This window comes from Hyposmocoma kahamanoa, unplaced genomic scaffold (assembly GCF_003589595.1).
Source record: "Hyposmocoma kahamanoa isolate Upper Pololo Valley unplaced genomic scaffold, ASM358959v1 211, whole genome shotgun sequence".
Lineage (NCBI taxonomy): Eukaryota > Metazoa > Arthropoda > Insecta > Lepidoptera > Cosmopterigidae > Hyposmocoma > Hyposmocoma kahamanoa.
Window position 1 is genome coordinate 6,437,542 of NW_020653732.1, and position 26,246 is coordinate 6,463,787.

Below are 26,246 nucleotides of genomic sequence, written 5' to 3' on the forward strand. Positions count from 1 at the left end.
CACGCACGCACGCACGCACGCACGCACGCACGCACGCACGCACGCACGCACGCACGCACGCACGCACGTACGCACACACAAGCACACACACATAAAGGCCAATCATTGTTGTTTATTTTCTTCTTTATACTATCTTTTTTAATTATTTAGTATAGTTCTTGGTCATTATTATCATACCTTTATTGCTTACTTTAAGTTGAACTACAATAGAAAATCTCTTGTGATTGTGCTTATCGGGAAAAATCTGACTCTCCAAGATACAGTATCATACTAGTTTGGAGATCAGAGCATCTTTATTTTGTAATACATAATTTATTTGATAAATAAAGCTTAACATTATTATTCTTATTAAGTTTATTATTAATTACTTAAAGAAGGATGGCAAAAAATGACTCAATAATTCAATCAACGAAGAACCGGTCATGGTAATTGCTTTGGCGTTTACGCTACTTAGTATAGGGATAGCTCAATGAAACAACATTGTGTTTACTTCACGTCCACGTGCGATAGTGTCGTAGTGCGGGAACGGCGGGCAGCAGTGTAACGTATATTGTCTAATGTCTTTGGCACAATTATGTGCGTACACTACAATTGCTAGTATAATTTTACATTTTAGTTTATGCTTACTTATCAATATATTTTTGTATATTTTTAGGAGTCGGGAATAAGGAAATTGTAAAACAATGTATTTTAGAATAAATGCAAGAACATAGGCAATTGATTCAGGTCGACCACAGATCAGGTAACACTCTTGTGCGTTTCATTTAAAGCATGATTGAATGCTTACCTACATAAAGTATAGGTGATTTTAAAGTACACTCGTAAAAAATAAATCTATAAAATACCTAATCAAATAATATTTATAAAGTAATGGCATAAAGTAAAAAATAAAACACAACATGATAAAAATGCTTAGACAATATTTTAAATAAGAGATAAGAAAAGTTTTGTCGAGAGGTCTCTTGACAATGTCAATGTGACATTGTGAATAGTGTGACCATTTGTATCAGATTTCTGCCATTTGGACAGATCTTGGGCAGAACTTGTTAACGTTGTATGAGTTTGGCAGATTTGGGAATATTCAGCAAGTTTTTTATTATTAATTTTGGGTATAAGCCGAAAACTTGTTGTTTTCTGCTATTACGAACAAACATCTGAAGCAAAATACAGGACAATGTAATAAACATAACCTATATCAACTTTATAACTCCGGCTTCTTCAGGCTGTACTCAATTGGCTTTTTTGATGCATGAATCACATGTGTTCATAGGTCTCTTTAAAGCACGTCGTCAAAAACAGCGGGTCACAAAATACATGGGATGTCGCCATCCCTCTTTATAAAATGTTTTTTTTTTTATCAAATCACTTTATTTTATTTTTGAGGGTAAATGGTTTATTATTGCCTAATTTGGTTTTATTGTAGGTTTGTCTATATAACATGACTAGCATTTATGTTATCCAATTAACCTCTATGCAATTTTCTTAATCTAGATCACGATTCTAATTTCTTGCGAAGGATATGATATTAGAAAATCTAGCACAAGATCTCTATTGCTTTTTCAGTTATATCTAATGAGATAATAATGTGTGGGTGACCACGAGTTTTGATTTTAAAGCACCTATTCTACAATATTATATCTGATTGTTTTTCTAAGATATTAGGAAATTTACTAATAATTCTCACGTCTTATTTTAAGTATTATTTTTTTGTCATTACATGCATTTATTTAAACCAGTCATTAACGACAGTGCTACACTACAGATATGCGATTTGCCAAAATTAATGCAAGTGTGGAACTTGCCTAAAATTCTCGATAGGTACGTACTACCCCATGAATAATTTAATTCTCGAAATAAATATTCCTTACGTATCTAAAAAATTTTGCTCTGTTCTTATACAGAAAATGTATATTCTTATAGTATGACACTTGTACTTATGGTTATAGATATTTTTTGTTATAAATATTTGCTTCTAGTTTGTGTGCGTATCATCTAATGGTTATGTTATTTTTTCTTCTTTTGTACATAAGTGTGCTATGTTTTTCTTTTTTGGAATAAATTATATTTTTCTTTAACAAACTTTGAAAAAGGAGGACGTTTTCAATTCGATTTTATTTTTTTGTGTGTTACACGATTACTCATTTGTGAACCGATTTTGATAATTCTTTTCTTGTTGGATATGGGGTAACTCTGTAGTGGTCCCTTTCAAATTTGAAGAAAATGTTCCACCTCCTCTGAAATAGAGTTCGGCCAAGGATGTGCAGCCATCGCGTGTAAGCTGATGATATGATGTTTCCACCTCTTGAATCCGGTTTATTGGACTTCACTCTCTTTCCGTTAACCAATTTCAATAAAACTTGGCAACAAGATGTGATTCCACAAACTTTTGATGTCGGTTTTTTATAAATTGTTTGATTTCTTATTAAACAGTTATATCATGGTTCGGAATACAACAACTGCATCCAAGAATCCAGTTTCTCTATATCTTCTATATTATATATTCTATAGTTAAGTGGTAGTAGAGCTTCTTGAGATATAATTCGACTAATCTTACCTATTTCTGATGCCAAGTAGTGATGTGAGCATTATTGCGTTCCAGTTTTGAAGGGTGCTGGTGAAATTACAGGCACATGGGACTTGTCAACTTAAGTCTCAGAATGACGGGCGCAGTGGCAGTGCCCCAGATCTTTGCGATTTAAGGCTTCGAGTTGCACTGCAACTGTTATGGACAGGCGTTACCAACAGGTGCACGACTTGTTCGTCCCGTAATTTGGTATTATATAAAAAAAGCGCTACAGTTGGACGTCTGTAGCGCCTCGGTGGTACGGCAGCCGTGTAACGATTAATTTTCATACAATACCTAGTTTGTAAAAGTGATGCGGCTGCACCGCCACGATGGCGCCACGGCGCGCTTCTTTAAGCGTCTAATTTGTCAGCGCCCTAAAATGGGTTTGTAACAGTAATCGATAATGTAAATGGACAAGTAACGATTGGATCACACCAGTATATACTGATCTTTGATGTGGGCCATGTAGCGGAAGATTAGGTATAGATTCACAATACGACCGTTGACTTCAAATGTTATACTAGAATACCATTTCAGACTACCTTTTCATGTGTATTATTGTAAATATTTTGATCGAAAAATCATATTACGAAATTGAAGACTACGTGTTAGATAAAGATGTATGGAAAGACGACTTGGCTCCAGAATCCACACAAATTTGATTCAAAGTGTATTCCATAGCATTTAAGTTTATTTGAAAAGAGCAATCCCTAGAGTTTCTTGCTCGTTCTTCTCAGAGAGGTCAGCGTAGTGAACGAGTAGTAGCTTAAATGCGAAGTTTTCAAGTGTAAATTTATTTTACCTATGGAATAAATAACCTTTGACTTTGCAAAATAACACCATTGGTTTTGTTATGATTATTAATAATCATAACCATTTCATGTAGTTTTCATTTTAGAATTTAAGACACCATAAATTAATATAATTATCTAATGAAATATGTATTCACGCCCTTTTCCCATCGTATTCGGCAGATACAACAGCCTCCTATATTGTGAATTAGAAAAGAGAAAAACCTTGTGACTAAGTGAGTCGATTTCGGCAGTGTAGCTTATCCTACATCCACATGTGTTCTAACGGATCGAAGCTCATGGTCACCCTCTACGGGTAATAAGCTTTAATATAAATCTAATAATCAATAATAAATCTAATTTAAGTGCGTCACGTCTGCTTAGAAACTCGTAGAAAGTTTCATGCGTGTACAGAAACTTAATGGAAGGAAAATTTCTAGACGTTTTAGGCCATTTCTAAGGTGACTTTGTGTTTTCTAGTGTTTGCTGATTTATCTTTAAAGGCTTGTATTTGTAGAAACCAAGAATTGTTTGAGTTAATCTCGTCGGAATATTAATTATCTGTTGACTTAACTAGGGAAACACTGTGTCGCGGGTGCCATGGACACACACATATACAACCACAAATTACACCCAAACTCACGAAAGAAATAAATGTATGTCATGCAAATATTTCTATAATCTAACCTGGGACCTCTGCGTGGCAGTCCGGTCACAGAGGCAGTTTAATAATAAATAATTTATTTTTATTTATTTAATTCAGGCCGTAAGACCCATATAATAATATATACCTTAAGAACTAATATGCATGCAATGTAATAAGACACTATTCATATTAAATAATTAATCTACACGAATTGCACTTGTTGGCGACGTGTCGCAAACTGGTGTCAGGTAACTGCCCGCAGAGTCGCGGTATGTGACTCCCTTTGGCCAAAAGTCCTCCCTCATGAAGATTGACAGATGTTCGGTTATAATAAATAACAACAACAACTTTGTGTCAGACATCTACACCAATTGACTGGCCTCAAGACAGGCAATTGGTGTAGATGCCTGTATGGGTACTAAAGCAACGGACTTCACTACGGAGCACTTTCCAGAATACCAAAACCGGAATTTATTTAGAAAAGCCATTTACCAAATTGGTCCTACCAAAAATCGAACCCGGGACTTTCTCCGTTCAAACCGTTGGGCCACCTAGGTTGGCATTTCGCTTCAATATCTTTATTAAACGACGACTTTATACAAACGACGAAACGTTTAATACCCGACTAAAACTCCTTTTATTGGATAATGAAGTCTACAGCGTCGATGAGTTTCTTTTCAAACAATTGTAATTTTGTTTTACGTAACTTGTATTTAGGTAAGCAGTGGTAGTTATACTACTTTACTTTATATTATTGTTTGCGTTAGGGACGATAATATCATCCCTTGACATTGTACTGTTAATTGTAATATTGTGACATTGATAATATGAAACAAATGATCCTATTCTAGTTGATTCTATTTAGGTTAAAATAGTTAGCACGTGACCAACCTTCACCAAAATCGGAGATTGCTTACAAATTTCCCCAATGTCCTAAGATTTAGCGATACAAAATTACCAATTTACATTTACCGTCAAGTCTTTCAAAGAGCACTTGGCAAGCAATGCTTCTAGATTTTACAAACAAATTCATTTTGGTATGTCCAGCAAAAAAACAAATTTATATTTGCAGTTGAAATTGCCGCTTTCTGGCCGAGGCCGTCTTAGCCCGTTATACACAGACCTCCTCTTACAATAAGAAATATTTGGGCTGTACTTAATGTGGATTAGGAACTTCCCACACATCCTTAAATTGCTTTACAGATGTGTGCGGGTTTCCTCACAATGTTTTGTTGCGCTAAAAGCTCTTAGTAAATTTCAAACTAATTTGCTATTGGAGTGCTACTGCTGCTAGATTTAAACAGCTTGTCAAGGGAATTGTCGTATTTAAGGCAAATGGTAATGACGAAAATTGTACCCGATAGATCACAATCACAACCTGAGCAAATTCTAAAACCTGACACTAACGGCTTTTTTCTTTACTTTCAGATTCTTTAAGGCCAAGAAAGCTCTTCGGCGGGTACAGAATAACACCAACTTACTGCAAAGCGACTCGAACAGCAAAATTTAATAGAGGCAACACAATATGCATGTTTAACCACGAATGCTTCCAGCGAGGTGGAGAAGTTGTTGGCACATGTATGGACGGATTCTTATTCGGGGCCTGCTGTCAATTAAAATCCGATAGTCAATCTCATATACCTAAAGGCCCTGGAGTTGTTATGACCAGTTACTTAGACTACCCAGAAGAAACTGAAGGTCCAGACTACGATGCTGATCAATTAAATGCTTGGCATAACAGTTTCAAACCAATCGTCACACCTGGTTACAGACCTGGTGATAAAACAGGTGGTTCAATGTCATCTACTGAAAAGTCTGCTGAAAATTTGAGTACTGAAGGCATACAAGCTGAGATTATCAATGAAGGTTTCAATCAAATAAGTAACACTTTACTACAATCGCCTCCAAAGGAAGATAATTTCGTGTATATAAAACCCGTAAAACCTGATGCTATATATACTCACAGTACAATAGATCATAACGCAGCTGATACTATCCTAATGAACAAAAATGGATCCGTGGCAGATAATATAGCAAGACCTTCAGATTTTAATATACAAATCTCTTCAATGCAGACAAAACCTACAGCAGCACCAACAACATCAACCTCGAAACCTCCTAAAACTATTTCTACCCATCGACCTGTGTACACTAAGCCAGTATTCAAACCCAGACCTTCTAATAAGGTTACAATTAAGCAACCATCAACAGAAAGCTACGTAATGGTACCTACAGTAACAAAAGAAAGTCAGAAGGTTACAGAACTATCGTCTATAGATAGTATCATACAAATGCTAAACGAAAGTACTCCAAGTTTAAAGGACGACGTGACGCCAGATCCAGAAAGCGCGGAAACAAAATCTTCGCCAAGTCCTACTGTCACTATTGCCCCAGTATCATATAGTAGTGGATATCCAACCTATGCTAGTACTGGACATTACGTCACACTTAAGCCATCATCATATCCTAGTAGTACTTATTCACCAAGTACTGTGCAGATAAATAGTAAACCTGCAAGTGCTACCTATTCACCAAACATAGTGAAGATTACTAACAAACCTTCCTACTCAAGTAGTACCTATTCATCAAGCACGATTAAGATTACAAGTAAACCAATTACGACCAAGCCTTCCTACTCAAGCAGCATTTACACAAGTACAGTCAAATATCCAAATAAAAAACCCACATTTGCTTATACAACCCCAAACACTGTTCATCAGGAATTAAGACCAACAAAGAAACCTTATACTACTCAAAAACCATATTCTACTCCAAAACCTAGTCAATCTACTAGTCAAGCAATTGATGCCTTTAACAGATATCCCACAGATCCAAGTGACTTTGATAATTCTGTGACCACCTTTAGTTATATCAGTTCTACAACCACTAGAAGACCAGCTCCCACAACCACAACCAGGCGTCCCCCTTCTACCAGTTACGTGACAGGAGCGAAACCATCTCGTAGGCCGATAACGTCTGAATCCACACCAATACCAAGTTACGAAACAGCACCTGACAGTTTTTCAAGTGTAACTCCAACCGTTATAGTCTTAAACGGATTTACAGCAAAACCAGATTCTGCAGAAGACAAAGAACCACAATTTGTTGAAATATCTCAGGAACCATTCAAAAAACCTATTAGTCAAATCACTGTCAACAATCATATAGCTTCAACAAATAATATCTACATGGGGAAACCTCCTCCACCCTACGATAGACCATCTTCACCGACTGTAGTTATTACTCCAAAACCTTCTCCTACAACGCCATATCCTATAAAAGGAGCCACAAAACCTATAACAGGAACAACAAGGCCAATTTCCGTAACGACATACCCAAATTTCGATTCATATACAGATATGTATTCATCAACAACGTTTAGACCGGAGTTACAAACGTCACCTGATGATTTAATAAACTTTCCACCTGTAAGAAATCCTTTGCTAAACGCCACAGGTTCCAACCCTGGAGCATTTAATACCAGCGTATCAATTTCGGAAATAAATGAAATAGATCTGCTACACGATGTAGAATTTACGACACCGATATGGAAGGAAGACGACAAACTAAACGAACAAATGAATCTATTTGTTAACAAAATCGTTGGAAGTTTACAAGGTACTTTCCAGGAACTCCACGATATAGTAATATTAGATAAGAAACCAAACACAACTATTATAAAGGACACAAAAACGACTACACAGAAGCCTAAAAAGACTATTGCAACCACTAGGAAACCCACAACAAGAAAACCAGTTAGATTCACTACGACTACCAGACGACCGCCAATTAGAACCACGAAAAGACCAATAAAACAAACAACTGCTGCTAGAAGACCAACAACTACCAATCAACCTCCTACGACGACTGTGGCAACTAAAAAACCTGTAAGTTGAAATGTATTTTACAAAAAATATAAACGAGAAAATATCTCATTATATACAAGCAGTGTAAGAACCTAGGTATCATTAAAAATGTTACTATTTAATAAAAGACAGCCTATATCTCTGTTGGATATAAAATCTGTCCAATTCATTTCCGAAATAAAATAGTAGAAAATTATTTGATCATACTAAACAAAAAGATGTTTTGTATGGTTAAATAATGAAAAAAAAATTGAATTTGCAATAATAAAGATGATGATAGAAGACACAAAACCTTGCAAACGATCTAATACTTGAGCTTGTCGAAAATTAAATAAAAAGGAACCCATACGCCGCCCTGTAGACCACTGCTTTCAGGTGACTACAACTAAGAAACCCAAGCCTACCAAAAAAGTGACCACTACCACCATTCTACCGTCTACCGTCACTGAGCTAGCTGATGAGGTAACTACAACGTACGTGGACTCTGCCATTGACTACAATGACAAAAATTGTAAGTGTTGTAACGTTATTAATTAGGTAAAGATGTATACGCTCAATGTCCATTTACTGGAGTATTATTTCAATTACCTAGATTGTTTTAGAAACACAGGATTACAACTACAGTGTCATTTATTACAGTGAAATCTACAGTATTAGAGAACTGAAATATATTAAAAAAACTGTCTTGCTTATTATACATCGAGTATATAACCAGAAATAGTTACGAAATGTCATTTCATTTATTTGGAAACTATTCTGCCAAATCATTACTGCGCTCCGATTGGCCAGTCCGAATTCGAAGCACGGGTTTCGTCAATTGTTGTACTTCAAATCGACCAGTTTTACTTGAGCTTTGCTATAATAAACGATAATTGAAAAATTACATGTTTCATATTTAATTACCGATGAAATGTGATTCCGTTTGTTTTGTAATTAGATGTTTTGCTGTTTTTCCCACACCCCGAATGGAAACCCCCCATAGCTAGAGATATTATCTTTATTACAATAAATACAGAATATTTTTGGAATATACGGAGACGTACACACAGGTCAGTTCTCAGCTTTCTAATTTGTGATTTCAGTGTAGTTGATATTTAAAAATGATATAAGTCCCATTTTCCTGATGCGTTGCCAGGGATTGATGGCCCTTACTTCGTCTCTATTTCTGGTTACATACTCGATGTTGTTATACAACAATTGTATGACAGAAGAAATCATCTTCAGTGACTAGTTCTGTTTGACATGGAGCTTTAATATAAAGACGATCAGATAGCTAATTTCAAGGATTAAAATTTTTTCTGTTGTTTTTCACAGGTATAATCACTTATACCTGTGTTAAATTTTCAAATTAAAAATCCAAAGAAAGCCGATTATAGCCGATAGTACTTTCCTAACAGTTGATGTGCTATCATTTGTAGCCATATATTGTACTATAATTTGAGGTCGTGTCATTTACTATCACCAATGGTCGGAAACAGGCGTTCCACATATATATTTGGTGGTTTTTAACAACTCTATGACGCTGTCTACTCCTTGTAGCTGTGTTTATACATGTATCTATATATGTGGAACACCTTTTTCCAACCTATGGTTATCACATATCACATAAATGGTGTATCCAGCTGGGGGAAAAGCGTAAAAGTGTTTTAACTAAATCATTCCTTGTATTCTATTTCAGTATGCGGCGTCCGTCCTCTTGTTAAATCTGGGCGTATAGTAGGCGGTAAGAACGCTCAATTCGGAGAATGGCCGTGGCAGGTCCTAGTGAGGGAGTCAACATGGCTCGGCCTTTTCACCAAGAATAAGTGCGGTGGTGTGCTGATTACAAGCAGATTTGTTACTACTGCTGCGCATTGTCAACCTGGGTGAGAATTTTTTTTTATAATATCAAGCGACGGGACGAACAAGTCGTGTGTTTGATAATAAGCTACACGCCTGTCCATAACAGTTGCAGTCCCACGCGTGCCATATCTACGAACATTGTATTTAACTGCACGCATGCAGCATGAGTACAGCTCGCGTGCAATGCGCATGCAGCGCGCGCGCAGTGCCTTCATCAGATCTATACGCACACGCGAGCCTGAGTAACTTGTCCCGCAAATTATCATTATGAAATATGTTAACGGAAGAAGAATCAGACGGAGCCATCTTTTTTAAATCTCAAATCCTACATACCCCACAAATCTCGCAATTGACATTAATAAAAAAATGTTCATCGCGAGAGACAGAGCACTTGCGAGCTTGATACGTGTTGCAGTGTATAATACTCTATGTACGCAGCAATACGGTTCAATATTAAATAAACAAATATTTCAATCCCCGCCTCGCCCATCCTGGTCAATCCAGGCCATTTCCACCGAAGATGCGCCAGGAGCTAATTGAAATTTTGCCATACTTTCATTCATCGTCTAGCTTCGACTCATCTCGCCTCGCCGGTGGAAAAGCACCTTTATACTGTTCACACAGAATAATTTTTTTTTAATATAATTTTTGTTATTCAGTCAATAAAACAGAAGTCCATCAATAGAAGACACCAAACAGCAGTCGCAATTTAAACAAAGGCAATTAGAAAATGTCCTTACTGTTGAGACTCTTGCAAACATTTTCAACATTTGACGGCATGACTATGAAATTGTGAAAACCCAAAGTGCGTTCGTCGCCACTACGGTGATTCGTATGAAAGGCGGCCGACTTGGAAATTTATGAAATAGAAAAACAACAATAGATGTGCATTTCGCCAAAATTTTTCTATTTTCAATTTGTAATTTACTTTTCAATTGCACTTTTTCAGGTTCCTGGCTTCCTTGGTAGCAGTGTTCGGTGAAAACGATATCTCCGGTGACCTTGAACCACGCAAACCAGTATCGAAGAATGTGCGAAGAGTAATTGTACACAGACAATACGACGCTGCCACATTTGAGAATGATTTGGCATTGTTAGAACTAGATTCACCTGTGAAATTTGACGCTCATATTGGTGAGAACTTTCTCTTTTTAACCTTAAAGTAACTTGAAACATAAGACTGCTCTTTGGGAAACTCAAAATTATTTAAAAACGTAATAACAAACGACTCTGTCCCTTTTTTATTCAAACATAATGTTACAATACCCATAACATAAAACAAAAAGTTCTTATGATTTATAAATAAATAAATAACCCTGTAAGAAACCCTGTATCGCGGGTGCCATGGACATCACAAATTACACCCAAACTCAAATACAAATATTTCTCCCTGCCCGGGAATCGCACCCGTTATCTCTACGTGGCAGACCAGCATGGTAACCGCACGGCCACAGACGCAGTGAATTTGAACTTTAAGACATACATTTTAACCTTGTTGATGTGTAAATATATTTTTTCGAATATTATTGTAACTTAGATTCACTACATTGATTCTGAAACAATCTTAAAAATATACAAAGAATGCGCTTAACAAACTCACTACTATTGTACATTTTAGATAGAAGCGTAAATTATAATGAGTAAAATATAAAACTGGCATAAGGATGACTCCCTGATGAACCTCATTATAAATTCTAAGCTATTAATAACAATTAAAATCTGAATAAATAAATAAAAATCATAAAATTAAAAATAACTTCAAAACTGTATTTTGAATCCGGAAAATAACTAAAAAATGCTGTGATTGTCATTGTCAAACCGATCACCAAATTCCTCCTTACATTTGCAGTGCCAATTTGCATGCCACCCGACGAGGCGGACTTCACAGGTCGCGTGGCCACGGTCACTGGATGGGGACGATTGAAATACGGTGGTGGAGTACCAGCAGTATTACAGGAAGTTCAGGTATGTACGACCCCCGACGCAAAAAGAGGGGAGTTATAAGTTTGAAGCCAATGTCTCTGTGTACCTCAAAACGTGTCTCTGGCATTGTAGCTTCTAAACGCTGCCTTGAATTTAGAGTAACGATAGTCTGGATGGCATTATTTGATTATAAGCAAAATCTAAATAATTCTATTGTTGATATCAATTAGTTACTAATTAGTTACTAACACTTCACATATTGATTGTTGATTAAATTAATATCGAGTGTGAAATGAGATAGTTTCTGATCTACTTTCATTTTGTGTAATCGTATGTATTTTTTGTTTGTCATTTATTTGTTTTTGTTTATTTAAGTGTTTTATTTATTTATTACTATTATTTTGGATATCTGTTTTAGATTATATTTATTATTATTCTTCTTTTTTCATTTGTGTATGTGCAATATGTGTTTTGAATACGTATCATGTTGCGCCCTCAATTAATTACTATCTCACAGTTTTTCATGTAACCGGAAGGTTGTCTGGAAGAGATTGCTGTATAGTAATAAGGCCGCCTGTAGTACCTGTCTTTTTATTTTTTGTATTTGTCCCAGTGTGCCATAAAGAATATTTGTATGAACAAAATTTCGCTTGGTTTTAGGTTCCTGTAATAGAGAACAGCGCATGCCAGGAGATGTTCCAGACTGCTGGTCATTCCAAGAAAATTCTCAACTCATTCATATGTGCGGGTTATGCGAACGGACAGAAAGATTCTTGTGAAGTAAGTTAATTTTCCATCATCAACATCAAAATTTAGAGAATATGATCGCACTGCTATTTCAACAGTGTTGTAACTCAAAATACGTGATATTCAAGATTATACCATTGCTGAACATAAAATTTTATTCTCTATACGCCAATAAAACCGTCGTTAGAATATTGTAAGAAACAGTTAAAAGATATCTAGTTAACTCAAAAAGAAACAAACTTTATGCTAGCTAGTTCTGGACAAAACAAACCTTACCCAAAAATATGAAATTATTTTTTCCATTTTTATTTATATTAAATTTAGATGCCTATGATAAACTTTAACCTATATATAAATTTTAGTAATCTTTTACGGCAAATGAGTGATTCGTTTTTCATCAATTCTGGAAAAATACACTTTTTGAGTAAATACACTATTGTATTAATAGTGGGATAATAAGTTGAAACATTTTTTCTTCAGACCTAACTTGCGTATATTCGTTTTCCCAAACCCAAACAAACCCATCTTTTCGGGCCTTTGCATGACCATATGGTCACGACTGACAGAGAAAACAAATTTACGCTATTTAGAAACCTGAAAAAGCAATTTAATTTCGAAGATACAGTATGTCTTCAATTACAACAGCATATTTCTCCTCAGTACGTGGCCTGTCAGAGCACAATCAGAGCGTTTGCGCAATACGTCCCATTCGCATCTGTTCCGAATCTAAGTAATGACGATCAGAAATGTCACAGGGACCATTTAATCTCTTGGAGTACAAGTGATAGTCGTATTTTCGTATCGTATTAATAAATGACCAATTTATTGTCATTAATTGAACTTATATGTAATTGAGTGATTTGTATATTTTATTTGATAGATGATTTAATGAATTATTATTGAGATTACAATTGGACGTAGTTAAACAAAAAGGATCCAATGCACATCCAGTCACTTTCGAGATATGGCAGTTTGAAGTTTAAAAATGTTTATCGCTCTTGTTCTATTTTCAAAACTTATAATGTCATGTAACTCCAGAGATACTTATTTATGTTATTATTTGATAATTTTGTGGATTGGATCCTACGTCCAATTAATGTATTAATTAATTGACTATTATTGTCTCAATTTTATAGTTTTGTGATTTGTGAATTGATTGATGACAATAAAGTATGAGTATTGATTGTGAACCATCCTGCTTTCAGGGCGACAGTGGAGGTCCTCTAGTCCTCCAAAGAGATGACGGCCACTGGCAGCTTGTAGGTACAGTCTCGCACGGCATTAAATGTGCAGCACCATTCCTTCCAGGAGTCTACATGAGAACTACGTACTATAAACCTTGGTTGAAGAGCATTACCGGAGTACATTGATTTAGGCCTTCGGGGTCAAAAAACGACGATGCAATACGTCCCCGTCGCATTTCAAATTGGGAAAAAGCTGCCAGGGCATTTTTGTAGTCAATTTTATACTCTGATAATAACTATTTGTTATGAAAGGGTGCAAAGTTGTTATTTGACGCGAGCGCTTGTATTGACTTTGCTGTCGAGTGGAACACACAACTTTTCACCTCACTATAGCGAGGAAAATGGTAGATAAAAGAAAAACTTATAACAAATCAGTTTTAATGAACAAATTAATTATCGTTGTCAATGTAAGGTCAACAGTAATAAGAATAAAATATGCCGACGGATTTATATTACATAAATAATGTACGACAAGTCGCGTAGAAAACGTTTCATATTTTTTTTTTATCGAAAGAAATAGTTAGGTGAACCACAGTCAATTGTTGCGTTCGAATGTCAAAAACCTTTTCCACGTTAGCGTGGAAAAAACGCTTTTGCGCGCGAATTTCTAATGAGAAAGAAAACCTTTCCGAGCTAATGAGGTGAAAAGGTAATTTTTTCTTAAATAGAAAACCACCGTGAGACTCAGAGATAAAATATAACTGAAATAACGGATAACTCATGTTATCATCATGCTTAATCATGTGACCAAGGATCACGGACTGGTTTGAAAGATGTCGTGAAAAAATTCGACAAAAATAAAGCTCTAAATACTTTCCTATGATAGCAAATCTTGTAAAAAGTTCAATTAAGTGATTAAATAAATCACTCTGAATTTATTTAAATTACCACTTACGTTGCGTGCACTTTAGAAAAAGCACAAAACATCAAAACGTTAACTCTTATTTGCCATTTTACTCGTCTTTATTTTAATTAAAAAGTAACTTATAACAATTTCCATTTTATATTTAAAATAAAATATTGAGATCCCACCCTTTAATTAATTATATAAATTGATTTAAACAATTTTTTATCTAAAACCTATACATTCCACAAACAAAAGACCTCGCGAAATAAATAAAGAAAAATATCTTTTAATAAAGAAAATGAAAACCTGTATGATAAAAGAGAATTAGAACAAGAAAAGCTCTCTAATTATTAAAACGAGCTTGTGAAACAAATTACGATTTGTTTTATTTCAATAGGTAATTTCAAAAATTATCATTTTATAATTGTTGAATTTAACTTTTAAAATGTAATATACGAAATGTATTATTGTAAATTGATTGCATTTATATTTATTTTTTTAATAAATAAGTAGTTTTATGTTAGTTTAAATTAATTAAATATATTTAAAAGAAAAAGTAATTACATATGTTGTTGAATTGTGCAAATTGAGCATTTTACACTTTTAGAGAGTGACACAAACAAGTCACAAGTGTAAAAACACTTATTTTGATATTTACTATATTTTAAAATTTAGAAAAAACCGCTCAATCTTTTACTATTATTATAAAAAAGTAGAAAATGTTATAATGTATTATAAGAAATAAATTAAATGACTGTTACGCATTTATTAAAAAGTTTTAAGTAATTATTGTCTTTTATTTCGAACTTGTTACATTTTATTGTGCATTGTATCGCTTTGCCATCGAGTATATAACCAGAAATAGAGACGAAATGTCATTTAATTTGTTTGAAAACCATTCTGCCATATCATTACTGTCACAACTGCGCTCCGATTGGCTAGCCCGAGTTCGAAACAATTGACGGGTGTCGTCAACTGTTTCGCTTCAAATCGACCAGTTAACTTGAGCTTTGCTATAATGGACGACAATTGCAAAATTACATATTTAATATTTAATTATTGATGAAATGTCATTCCGTTTGTTTTGTAATTAGATGTTTTGCTGTTTTTCCCATACCACCGAATAGAACAGAACAGCATTGTTAGAGATATTATCTTTATTACAATAAATACAGAATATTTTTTGGAATATACGGAGACGTACACACATGTCAGTAGTTGGCATAGACAGCTATATTTCAGTGCAAACGAGAGTTGATATTTATAAGGGCTGTATCGCTAATGTGTTACAAGGAATATGTGGCCCTTATTTCGTCTCTACTTCTGGTTATATACTCGATGCGCTTTGCAAACAGGCGGGAGTTGTCATTCAAGTATTGTACAAGTATATTGAATATCGCATTATTTGATCACCACGATATTCAATTATTTTTAGTGAAAATTACACCACTATTTTGTTATAAGAAAAATTCCTTTTATTTGGCTGGATTCGAACCAGCGCCTTCAGCATACCGTGCCTGTGCTGATGATCTTCCAACTGAGCTACGAAATTAACTAACACTCTTTAAAGGACTATCCACACACATCACCGTGCCCGGGTAGTAGACGGGCCTGAACGAGTTCATACAAAATATGCGCAGCGATATTATTAGAGCCTCTGACTGTTCACGTCACGGGCACGGGCGTGATGTGTGTGGTTAGTCCTTAAGGCGGCTTTTTACGGCCCGTTTTTTTACGGGCCACGTCACAAAAGGTCGCGCCAACGAGAGCGAGTGCGCACGCGCTCGCCCGTGATTGCCTGGGAAAGAAAATAAAAGGAGAAAAAGCTAACGACAGGATTATTATATTATTATATGAGAAGAGCGACGGCCGTCCGAAGACAGCAAGAAGCCCTTTTGGAAATAAAGGTGAGGCGTGTCGCTTTCTTCTCTCCCGCTTCAATACAGTCCACGTCACCGCCGTCAGGCCCTACAGAGATAACCTTCGTTTCTAGAATCTCCATACTCCAGAGCTCACTTCGTGTTTTTCCGGTGGTTTTTTCCGCAAGCTTCCGCGCTACCATTCTCATTTACTCTAGTTCTCCGTTCGAAATAATTACTAAGCTTCATTCGCGTCATGCATCTTTTAATTTGGTCGTCGAGTACTATTTATTTGACGGTAATTATTTTGGAAGGATATTGAACGAGACAGAGTAGTAGAACCAGTACAGGGCCTGTTTTTGGATCCGCCGTGTGGCACATGACACACACCCGAATGTGCCACCACACGCGCTGGCCCGAGGCCGGCCGGACTCGCCCGTGACGCGAGCTCGCCCGTTTTATCTTTGAAAAACGGCCCGTGACAAGCCACGTTTATAACTTCCCATTTCAAATTCACTCCCTTCATGTAATATATTTAGGAGCCATTCAATAAAAATTCATACCAAATAAAACAATTAATTAACATGCTTCGATAAATACTTTATTATTTTATGAATCATTTAAAATTACACTAAAATATATTTTTGCTTTTTTTTTTACTTAAATATCTACGTTAGTTTGTGTCTACAGTATTTTGTTCAACATCAATACGACTTGAAACACAAAAAAGGGAACAATACAACATTAAAAATTATAACTTTTTACAACAAAAATGTTTATAAACCATCAAATAGTAAAAATATAAAAATGAAAAGTAAGTAATAACAAACAATATATATAACGTACGCTAGGTATAATAAGGTCACATGTCATACGTCAAAAGTGTTTTATTACATCTTCATTAACCCATTTATACCCACTGCTGAGCACGGATCTCCTCTCAGGCGAGGGTTTACTCGTTTTCCACTTTTTCAAAACGTGCAGGTTGCATCATGTTTTCATTCACCGAAAAGCTAATGGTAAAATCGCAATTTGAAAGTATAAAAGTCACCAACTAATTTCGTTCGTAGAAACTTTAAACCTTTCTCCTGAAAAGTTGCCTTTTTGCAGACGTGACCTTATTACACAAAGGGTGCGAAATCAATAACTAAAATTAAAAAATACGTAAAATAAAAATATATTAAAATAAATTAAAATAAACGACAACAATAAAGTACATAAACGGTTAATATATTTTAATAAGGAATCTAATAGGCTGTTATACATTTTGAAATTTATATTAGAAATTTAACACTACAGTATAGCATAATTACCTAATAAAACGTATTATTCTGCGAAGCTTTAATGAGACAAAAATTATTTTTCCGTTTTAGTTGATAAGTGACCAACAACACTTTCCCAAATCTTATAACATATTTAGTAAATTAGAATATCTAAGGGTCACATCTCACTTATCAGCACCATTAATACCGGGTCCACACTAAACGTGCATCTCATATAATTTATAGCAGCAGTAGGAATGGGTAACATACCTTTTTCTGAATATCGTATCAAAACTATATATAAATATTCGAAATCGGATTTCGAAACTATATATATTCTGTAACTATATATTCATGGATACAGCCCGCGTGCGCGCTGCGTTGATACATTGCCGTTGCTGATATTCGGAGTCAGATTTCGTAACTATATATTATTATTGGATATAGTTTTACAAGAGCAATGCGAGCCAATGTCAGTATACAGTTTCGAAAACGCACAAATAATGGTTTCGCGTTGATATCCACTCAGTTAATATTTGATACGAAGCAATATAAGTATATATAGTTTGGAAAATACATGATTTCGTGTTGTTATCATTCGTCAATTGATTCGGCAAATATCTATATATATAGTTTCGTTATAGGTGATAAGTAACACGCCTGTCCATAACAGTTACTGTGCCACTCATAGCTTTAAATTGCAAAGATCTGAGGGCACTACCACTGCGCCCGTCGCCCAGAGACATAAGTTGACAAGTCCCATGCGCCTGTAATTTCACCAGCACCCTTACCCTTCGAAAGCGTAACACAGTAATGCTGACATTACTGCTTGACGGCTGAAATAGCTATGTTGGCTGTACTACACTGGACGAATTCTTTTAGAAGGAGCTCTACTGCTACTAAATGCAAGCTACACATATTTTAGAAGCGCGCGTATGTAGCGCAGCAGCCGCGTCACTATTAATTTTCATACAATATCTGAAAGCGAATTTGCGGCGCCACTTTTCCAGTAACAATTTAGTAAGACGTAACACGCCTAATAATAATAATAATAAAGTTGGACACAATGAAACTATAATAATTTTGTACATGTCAACTTCTATAGGTACAACCTGTGTTTTCACAGATAAATTAATTGTGAATTATGTACGGTGCCGGTAGAAGCTTCAGCATTTACAAAAATATACACGATTAGTATTGACGCGGTGCCGATGTGTGCTTATGTGTCATGACAAGTGGAGGCCAATCCAAAAAGACAACAATTTTCATAGTTCATTCAAATTTAAATCAACTGTGTTTTTCATTTCTATTAAAATACATACAATTTCTTATGTACAAATTATTGATAGGGCACAGCAGTATGTATTCTAATTGTTTACTTATATAACGCATATATTATTATTTCTTTTACTAAAATCAATAATCACTAACTACGTTTATTTATTACTATAACATTATTTTGAATTACGTACAGATCAAACTTTTTAAATTCTAATTTTTGTATATGTACACATGGACATATTTAGCGGAACGCTAAATAAAGGTTGAATTACGATAACAACTTTTTTATGAACGGCCACATAATATATCAGAATGTTCAATCGAAAATAAAGACGATCAAAGTCATTCTTTTTTTTAAATAAACGTTCTGCCCTCAAAGTATATAGCCTCGATAAAGTTATTATATCCACATTTAGCTGTCTATTTCGACCGGCTTTTAAATATTAAAATTTTATCACAATGGCTAAAATGGCGTGCACCGTGACGTCACTGACGCCAATGACTGCAACAGTGTCAAACATGGCTGCAGGGTCACAGCTGATTTTAAAATATTTGCAAAGTAATTTTATCAACATGAAAAGACATTTTTTTGTTTTATGGTTTTCGCGGCGATGATTAGACGACAAACGTAGCTATATTTGCAATTTTATATCATTGCCCTTGTTCTTCAAAATGTACAATAATAGTTCATTACCAAATAAGCAAACTTAGATTTTATATTGTCACGGGGAGGTTTATCACACATATTCTGCCATGCTACTATCACGGGTATACATATCACACTGCTAACATAGTAGGTATTAACTCAAAAAGTTAATTTATTCAGAATAGCTAAAAAACTAATTACTCAGTTTCCGTGAAAGATTATTATAAATTATGTACAGGTTAAAATTTATTAGATATCTAAACAACTCCTACTTGCCAATTAGAAGTATATTTGAAAATAAAAGTAAAAAATAATTTCATAATTTTAAGTAAGGACTCTTTTATTCAGGACTAGCTCACAAAACGTTTGTCTCATTCTGGGTTAAGTAGATATATTTTCATGGTTTCTCACAATATTTTAATGACAATTTTATTGACATGTAGAGAAACAAATTTTATGTTCAGAAATAGTATAATCTTGAATACCACGTATTTGGCGTAACAACACTATTGTAATAGCAGTGCGATATACTGGTTCATATGAACATATACCAGATACCAGAACATTTAAACGAAATCAAAGGACGATTGAAGACTTTCTTTTTTCAAATGAAACGTTCTGGTAATATGTCAACGCATTCAAGATGTGGTGCTACCGCCGCATACTTCATATCAGCTGGATGCAGAAAGTCAAGGAAGAAACAGTACTTAGCGGAAGATCAAGAATCACAAAATCACATATCTCGGCCCCGTGCTTCGGCATCTATCGTGTCGATGAAAAAAAGGAAACGGTAGGTCTTCGCTCGACTGTTGGTGGTACACATAGAAAGTGGAACCACCAACAATCGCGCGCAGAGCATTTTACCTTATGTAAGAGGTGCTACAGACAAGATCGGAATCAAAACCTATTTCAAGCCGCTGAGGAAGATTTCTCAGTTCCCGAGACCCGTGAAATGTAACATCACCTTACAGGATGCAGGACTTTACAAGCTTGACTGTGAGTGCAGTCTCTCTTATATTGGACAAACGAAGCGAAGTATTTGTACCCGCGTCAACGAACATATAGCTGATGTCAACACGGTCGCGTAAACAAGTCTGCAGTCTGCGAGCATGTCATGGATAAACGTACACATTCAATGAAGTTTGACAAACCCCAGGTCCTTGCAAAAGAAGTCCGTTATCTACCCAGGATGCTGCGATAGGCCATTGAAATTAAAAAACGTCCTAATTTCAACATCCTAATTTCAACAACAAGAAGATGGTTTCTCCGTACCACCAATTTGGGTTCCAGTTGAAAAATCCCAAACAGTCATAAAACTGCAGTACTAATTAATAATATGTTTTAATTTATTTATTTATATTAATTAACAAATTCATATTGTTAAAATAAAATAATTTATAAAACATAATGCAGCATAAATTGGAATGTTTCTTTGTAAAATTTAAAACAAGGTATTTAATTAACAACGTTTGTAACCATAGTGAAAAAATAGGGTGGTTTTGCATTAATATTAGACATAACTGGTTGATGACTGTACCACCTCAGTCAACCGTGACCATGTGACCTGTAAAGGGCCCGGAACGTCGGTTTGTTTGAAAAAACAAATACTTATACGCGATTTAAATCCGGAAAAATAGTTTCATTTCCTATAGTTATCACAATTCAACCTTTGTTTAACATGCATTTAAGCACGTCCATGAGTGTATACAAATAATATTGTGCATCAAAACTTTATGCACAAGTTTTCAGAAAAGGTATTTTATACATATATAGCTAAGTTTAAATTCAAACAATATTATATACAATTTGCAAATCATTTCAAGCGGACTATTCATCACGTAGCTATTTACTATATTAGAATAAGTTAAGTATCTATTTTTATAATCCATCACCAATTAAGTTTATAATGCACTAGGTATATTAAAGTAGATAAGTCAAAAGTGCTTCAGCCCATAATTTTGGGTAGACATGGGTTATAACCCGGCCGGCAATTTGGGTAAAAACCCAGTTAACTGCCCTGCCCATCTCTGTTTGTAACATTAAGTTTACTAAACATCACGATGTTATACTGTCATGATATTCAATTATTTTTTGTGAAATTACTCCACTCTTACAATTATTGTTAATGCAAAGTTCGAACATGAGACGAAAGTAGCGCCGTCTGTGAGAAATCTATGAGAGTTTTTTCAATTGTTAAATTTTAATTCTAGTGGCTACTTTTTCAGCATTCATATATTCGATCTTCATCATGTATTCTATAATTATTAACATAAAGATCGTACACAAGGAAAAATTCCTTCAATCTGTAATGCTAATCTAGGACAACCTCTCTCCAACTGACCTACGGATCGAGTCGGAAGACTTCCATATTTGATACTGAATTTGATTCATCGATCGCTGCCGGATCTGTATTTCAATATGTCTATCTCGGCTCTAGCGCCCTTAAAAAAAAGGATCTGTAGTAAACGTACTCCCCCTATGACGTTTAGTTCCACGCAATCAGAGTAAAAGTTCATTACATAAATCAGTGAATAAAATGATGGTTACGTTTCTAAGATTAATTTATTTATACACGTGATTGCTTTTGTCATAAATATAAATTAATTGCAAACTTTCAAGTATAAAATATTTAAACCGTCATTCAGTGTTTCGAGGAACAGAACGGAATGTCAATTGTCAAACGAGCGGGACGGCCATATAGGATGGAAAAAATAAAGGGACGACGCGCGGCGGCGGCGACATGGTAGTGTCAATTTATGTTTTGTTGATGTTTGTTCGTACTCGTGACGTGATAAATAATCTAAATTATAAAAATACCATTTTGATTTGACTTTCATAAACGACATTGTTACATTTAAAACAAATTCAACTGAAGTTTTGTTCAGCCTAAAATTTGAATGTAAATTCAGCGTCAGTTAAACTTGTCACGAAGTTTACACGCCTAAACGTTCTTGAGGACACAAGTTGCTCTTAGTCACAGTCTTTGTTATCCCAGTCCGATAACTGAGCAAATTGTTCAAGATCACATTCGCTATCAGTTAAAAATAACTTCCATTTTCACACGATTACATGGTACAATCGGTCAAAATTGGAGGATCGCTACCATAGATCGAACACGTTCAAAATTCGATTTGTCAAACCATTGATCTATGTTAAACCTATGAATCGGATATTGAAAGCGCACAACTGTCACTGCCATACAAATGTCAAGCAAAAAGCCCTCCCACAGATGGATTGAAACAAAATATCGGAATAACGATCCATCGATCGGTTATTGAAATAGTAAAAATAGGATTTGGATTGGTTCAAGCTCAGATAGTAAATTATGGATTGAGATTAAATATAGAAAGCGGTCGTAAGTGCTTGTTACGGATCTTTTGTATAGCGTTTTTTCAGCTTTTACGGTAGGCGACATCTGTGAGAGATCTATGAAGCTTCTCACTCAACCTTTGCAGTCACCAGAGAGAGACGTGAGATGTCGCTGTATTAATTGTAATAATGATTTCTATTTAATGTTTTACTACTATATTACCAATATTGTAACTTTTTTTATACATAAATTAGGACATGTTGTACAGTCTAGAGCACATTAAGCCTGACACACTGAAGTTTAGACTTTTCTTATTGAAAGTGGCGTAAAATCTTAAAGGTCGATATTACCTCAGCGCTAATTCAATTTTATCCCGTACTAATACGGTTCATTTCACTTGGGTCGGCAAGGACACTGGTTTTATTTCAGAATTTTTTTCTTTTTTCATACGAAATTTTTGAAAAATGTATATCGTGTAACGTACGTGTTCTATTTAGTTCAGTTGATACACAATTATATGGACGTCGGGTCCGCGCTAAAAAGTGTCCGAAATTATAGGGCGTTAAAATCGTATACAGAGCGTCATTCACGCTTTAGTCTTCGTTTGTTCGACTGACAGCGAAGCAAGTAAAATTAGACAGTACTGCGATGACATTACAATTTAAATTCAACGTTTTAGCTTTTTCATATTCCTTTACATGTCACTACGTTTAAATAGGTTGACTTGGGACATTTTTTTCATGGTTTTTGTATTAGACCCGTCGTCCATTTATTTGTAAGTCAATGAGTTGATATTAAAAAAATATCATTGGTATATGTAAAGTACCTATTGAAGTCTGCGGTTTTCTTGCAAAATTTTGAGGTAAGTTTGTGTTTTTTTTCTATCATGAATTTTTTTAGAAATCGTGTTTTTACTCACTCAATTTTACTATATAATTTTTCCATAGTGAGTGATACACAACTCACTTCACTCACTTCACACTTTCACTGTTATGCGGAGTCAACCAAAGCCATTTGAGGTTGTACTCGTATAGACTCTTAAGTGTTATACTTGCTCTTGTCTGTACCAAATAGTATTGGTAATATTCTTATTTTTTATCAAAATAAGTTAAAAATTTTAATAAGTATTTAAGCCATTATTAATATATTCTAAATGCCAATTTTTTTTAAATTTTACCTATACACTACAGTTCCAATATGTTATTGCCAAGACACACATTTCAGATATCCCATCGTACTAAGTCTGACCGTATAAGCTAGAGCGCGCCTTAAGTGGAAGCGCGGCGAGGGGTGAAAGCAATGTCGCTCAAGGACAAACAAGACTCAGAAAGAAGCGGCTACTAAATGAGTAATATTCTTTTCCATCACACTTACCCGTAAGTAGTACCTAGTATGACGAGCAATAAAAGTAAGTGGTATTGTTATCATACATCCCCATGGCGGTAGTGGGTTTTTGTTTTATTACTACTCTGCCGCCCGCTCAGAGCACAGTATTACAATATCTTCTCCACAATAGCGCAACGCCTTTGACTTGCGCTGTCGAATGCAGATATGCAAGGGGTGTCACAAAATGAAAAAAAAATGTTATTATTACCATAAAATATTCATTTATTAACAATAATAGTTATTTAATAAAGATTTACAAGTATTTCACTGCAAGATATTTACGTGATACTTTATTTTTAGATGTTTTATTTTTATCTGATGAATAACGAATGTACAATTGAATCATTTCTATGAATGGGCGAAACATGAGCATGGTCCTGATTTAGTTCTACTTTACTTTTAAAACACGCACATGCCAACCCTCAGCGTTCCATCCGGCAAAGTAGGCGTGTTTGCAGGATGTAAAATTGTGCTGAGAGCGCGGAAGCTTCGGAGTAGACCTCGAAATTTTCGCCGCGGCTTCAAAATACCATGACTATTTAGTTCAATTTATTAATACTAATATAAATACCGTCGGTTTATTTCATTTATAATTTTTAGAAGATGCTTATAAACACAAACATATAGTAAAACATGTTACTTGTTATTCATAGGTAAAGGTAAAAGAAAATGTTTTAGTGGGTAATAAATTTTTATTCTTTAAATAAGATTTATTTGTGAGATACTTCAAAATTTGTAAATATTACATTAATGAACTAACAACGTTATTAAGTCTACGTTTCCTTTTTTCTTCAACTTCCAAGCAAGTGTGATTAAAATCATTGTATGCCACTAGTAATTACAAACATTCGGGGCATCAAAGCCTTTTATAATGCCAGTAGTAAACTTGTGAAGGAATTCGTCCAGGGAAGTACTGCCATCTTACTTATTTCTGCCGCCAAACAGTAATATGAGCATTTCTGCGTTCCGTCTTTGAAACGAAAGGGTACTGGTGAAATAACAGGCAACTGGGACTTGTCAACTTCATATCTCAGGGTGACGGGCACAGTGGCAGTACCTCTCAGGTGTTTGCAAGTGTAACTGTTACGGGTAGGCGTGTCGCTTACCACCGGAAGCACGACTTGTTCGTCCCATAAATTGGCGTCATAAAAAAACTACTGAAACCTATATATATTATTTTCAAACAATCTTGGGGTGTGAGCATACAATAATTGTGCTCTAACGTATTATGAACCCTCGCAGTGGCACAGCTAAGGCGCAAGTTAACTTACACGGTCACACAGTAATACATTTACTTTGAAATCTTACCTTTGTAATGCAAGCACTTTTTACAGATCGCATCAGCCCTGTCTTTAATAGCTTGAGTCGAGATCCCCCTATCAGATTCCGGTTTCGAATCTTCTGATTCAAAAGGAGCTTCGCTAAACTGCTGGATTAACTTCTTAATATAGCTACCAGGCCCTCTAATGGTTAATTTAGCATTGCTTTCGTCTGTAGCAGCAACCTTTTCCTCGTTCTGGCGATAATCGCTTAACATTTGCAGCCCATCTTGAAAATTTTCAAAAGCTTCTGTAATTTTATCGCCAATGTTTAGCTTCTCTTCAATGTTACTGAAATTTACCTTTTTTTCAATATCGGCAGAAATAGTTTTCGAAGTTGTTGGTGTTATTGTAATTTCGTTACTTTTCATGTCAATTGTAATCTTGGCATCGTCTAGTTTCAAGCCAGTGAGCGAAACGTCAACTGATTTCGAGCGATATTGCCTAGATGGCGCTGGTGGTACTTGTAATTGATTGGAGTCGAAGTTGTCTTGCTTTATGGTGCTGGTGGATGTTACTGGTGATGAGGTGAGAGATGAACGTTCGCCTGGACTGGATCCTAAAGTTTAATTGACTTTGTAAAAAAAAAAGAATGGTGTTTGACATTTCTTTTGATGAAGATTCGTACAGTGTTGGCAATTTGTCTGAACGTGCATACTCCGAAATATAGTGAAAATAAAAAAAGATATACCGTAGTAAGAATCCAGAAAT

The 26,246-nt window shown here is 35.1% G+C and overlaps 2 protein-coding genes across 2 annotated transcripts in view; one reads left to right on the forward strand and one right to left on the reverse strand.

Moving 5' to 3' along the window:
• Positions 1-14,789, forward strand: part of LOC113227557 (serine protease lint-like) — a 54,651-nt gene extending 39,862 nt beyond the window's left edge. The window contains exons 2-8 of the mRNA XM_026460508.1: positions 5,432-7,890; positions 8,245-8,380; positions 9,548-9,734; positions 10,661-10,845; positions 11,561-11,676; positions 12,295-12,414; positions 13,587-14,789. Coding sequence (XP_026316293.1) covers positions 5,432-7,890; positions 8,245-8,380; positions 9,548-9,734; positions 10,661-10,845; positions 11,561-11,676; positions 12,295-12,414; positions 13,587-13,751 — 3,368 coding nt within the window. The 3' untranslated portion in view covers positions 13,752-14,789. The remainder of the gene's footprint in view (positions 1-5,431; positions 7,891-8,244; positions 8,381-9,547; positions 9,735-10,660; positions 10,846-11,560; positions 11,677-12,294; positions 12,415-13,586) is intronic.
• A 9,097-nt stretch (positions 14,790-23,886) lies between these two features.
• LOC113227544 (histidine decarboxylase-like) overlaps positions 23,887-26,246 on the reverse strand; it is a 52,191-nt gene continuing 49,831 nt past the window's right edge. The window contains exon 15 of the mRNA XM_026460484.1: positions 23,887-26,094. The gene's annotated coding sequence lies outside the window, so the exon portion shown is untranslated. The remainder of the gene's footprint in view (positions 26,095-26,246) is intronic.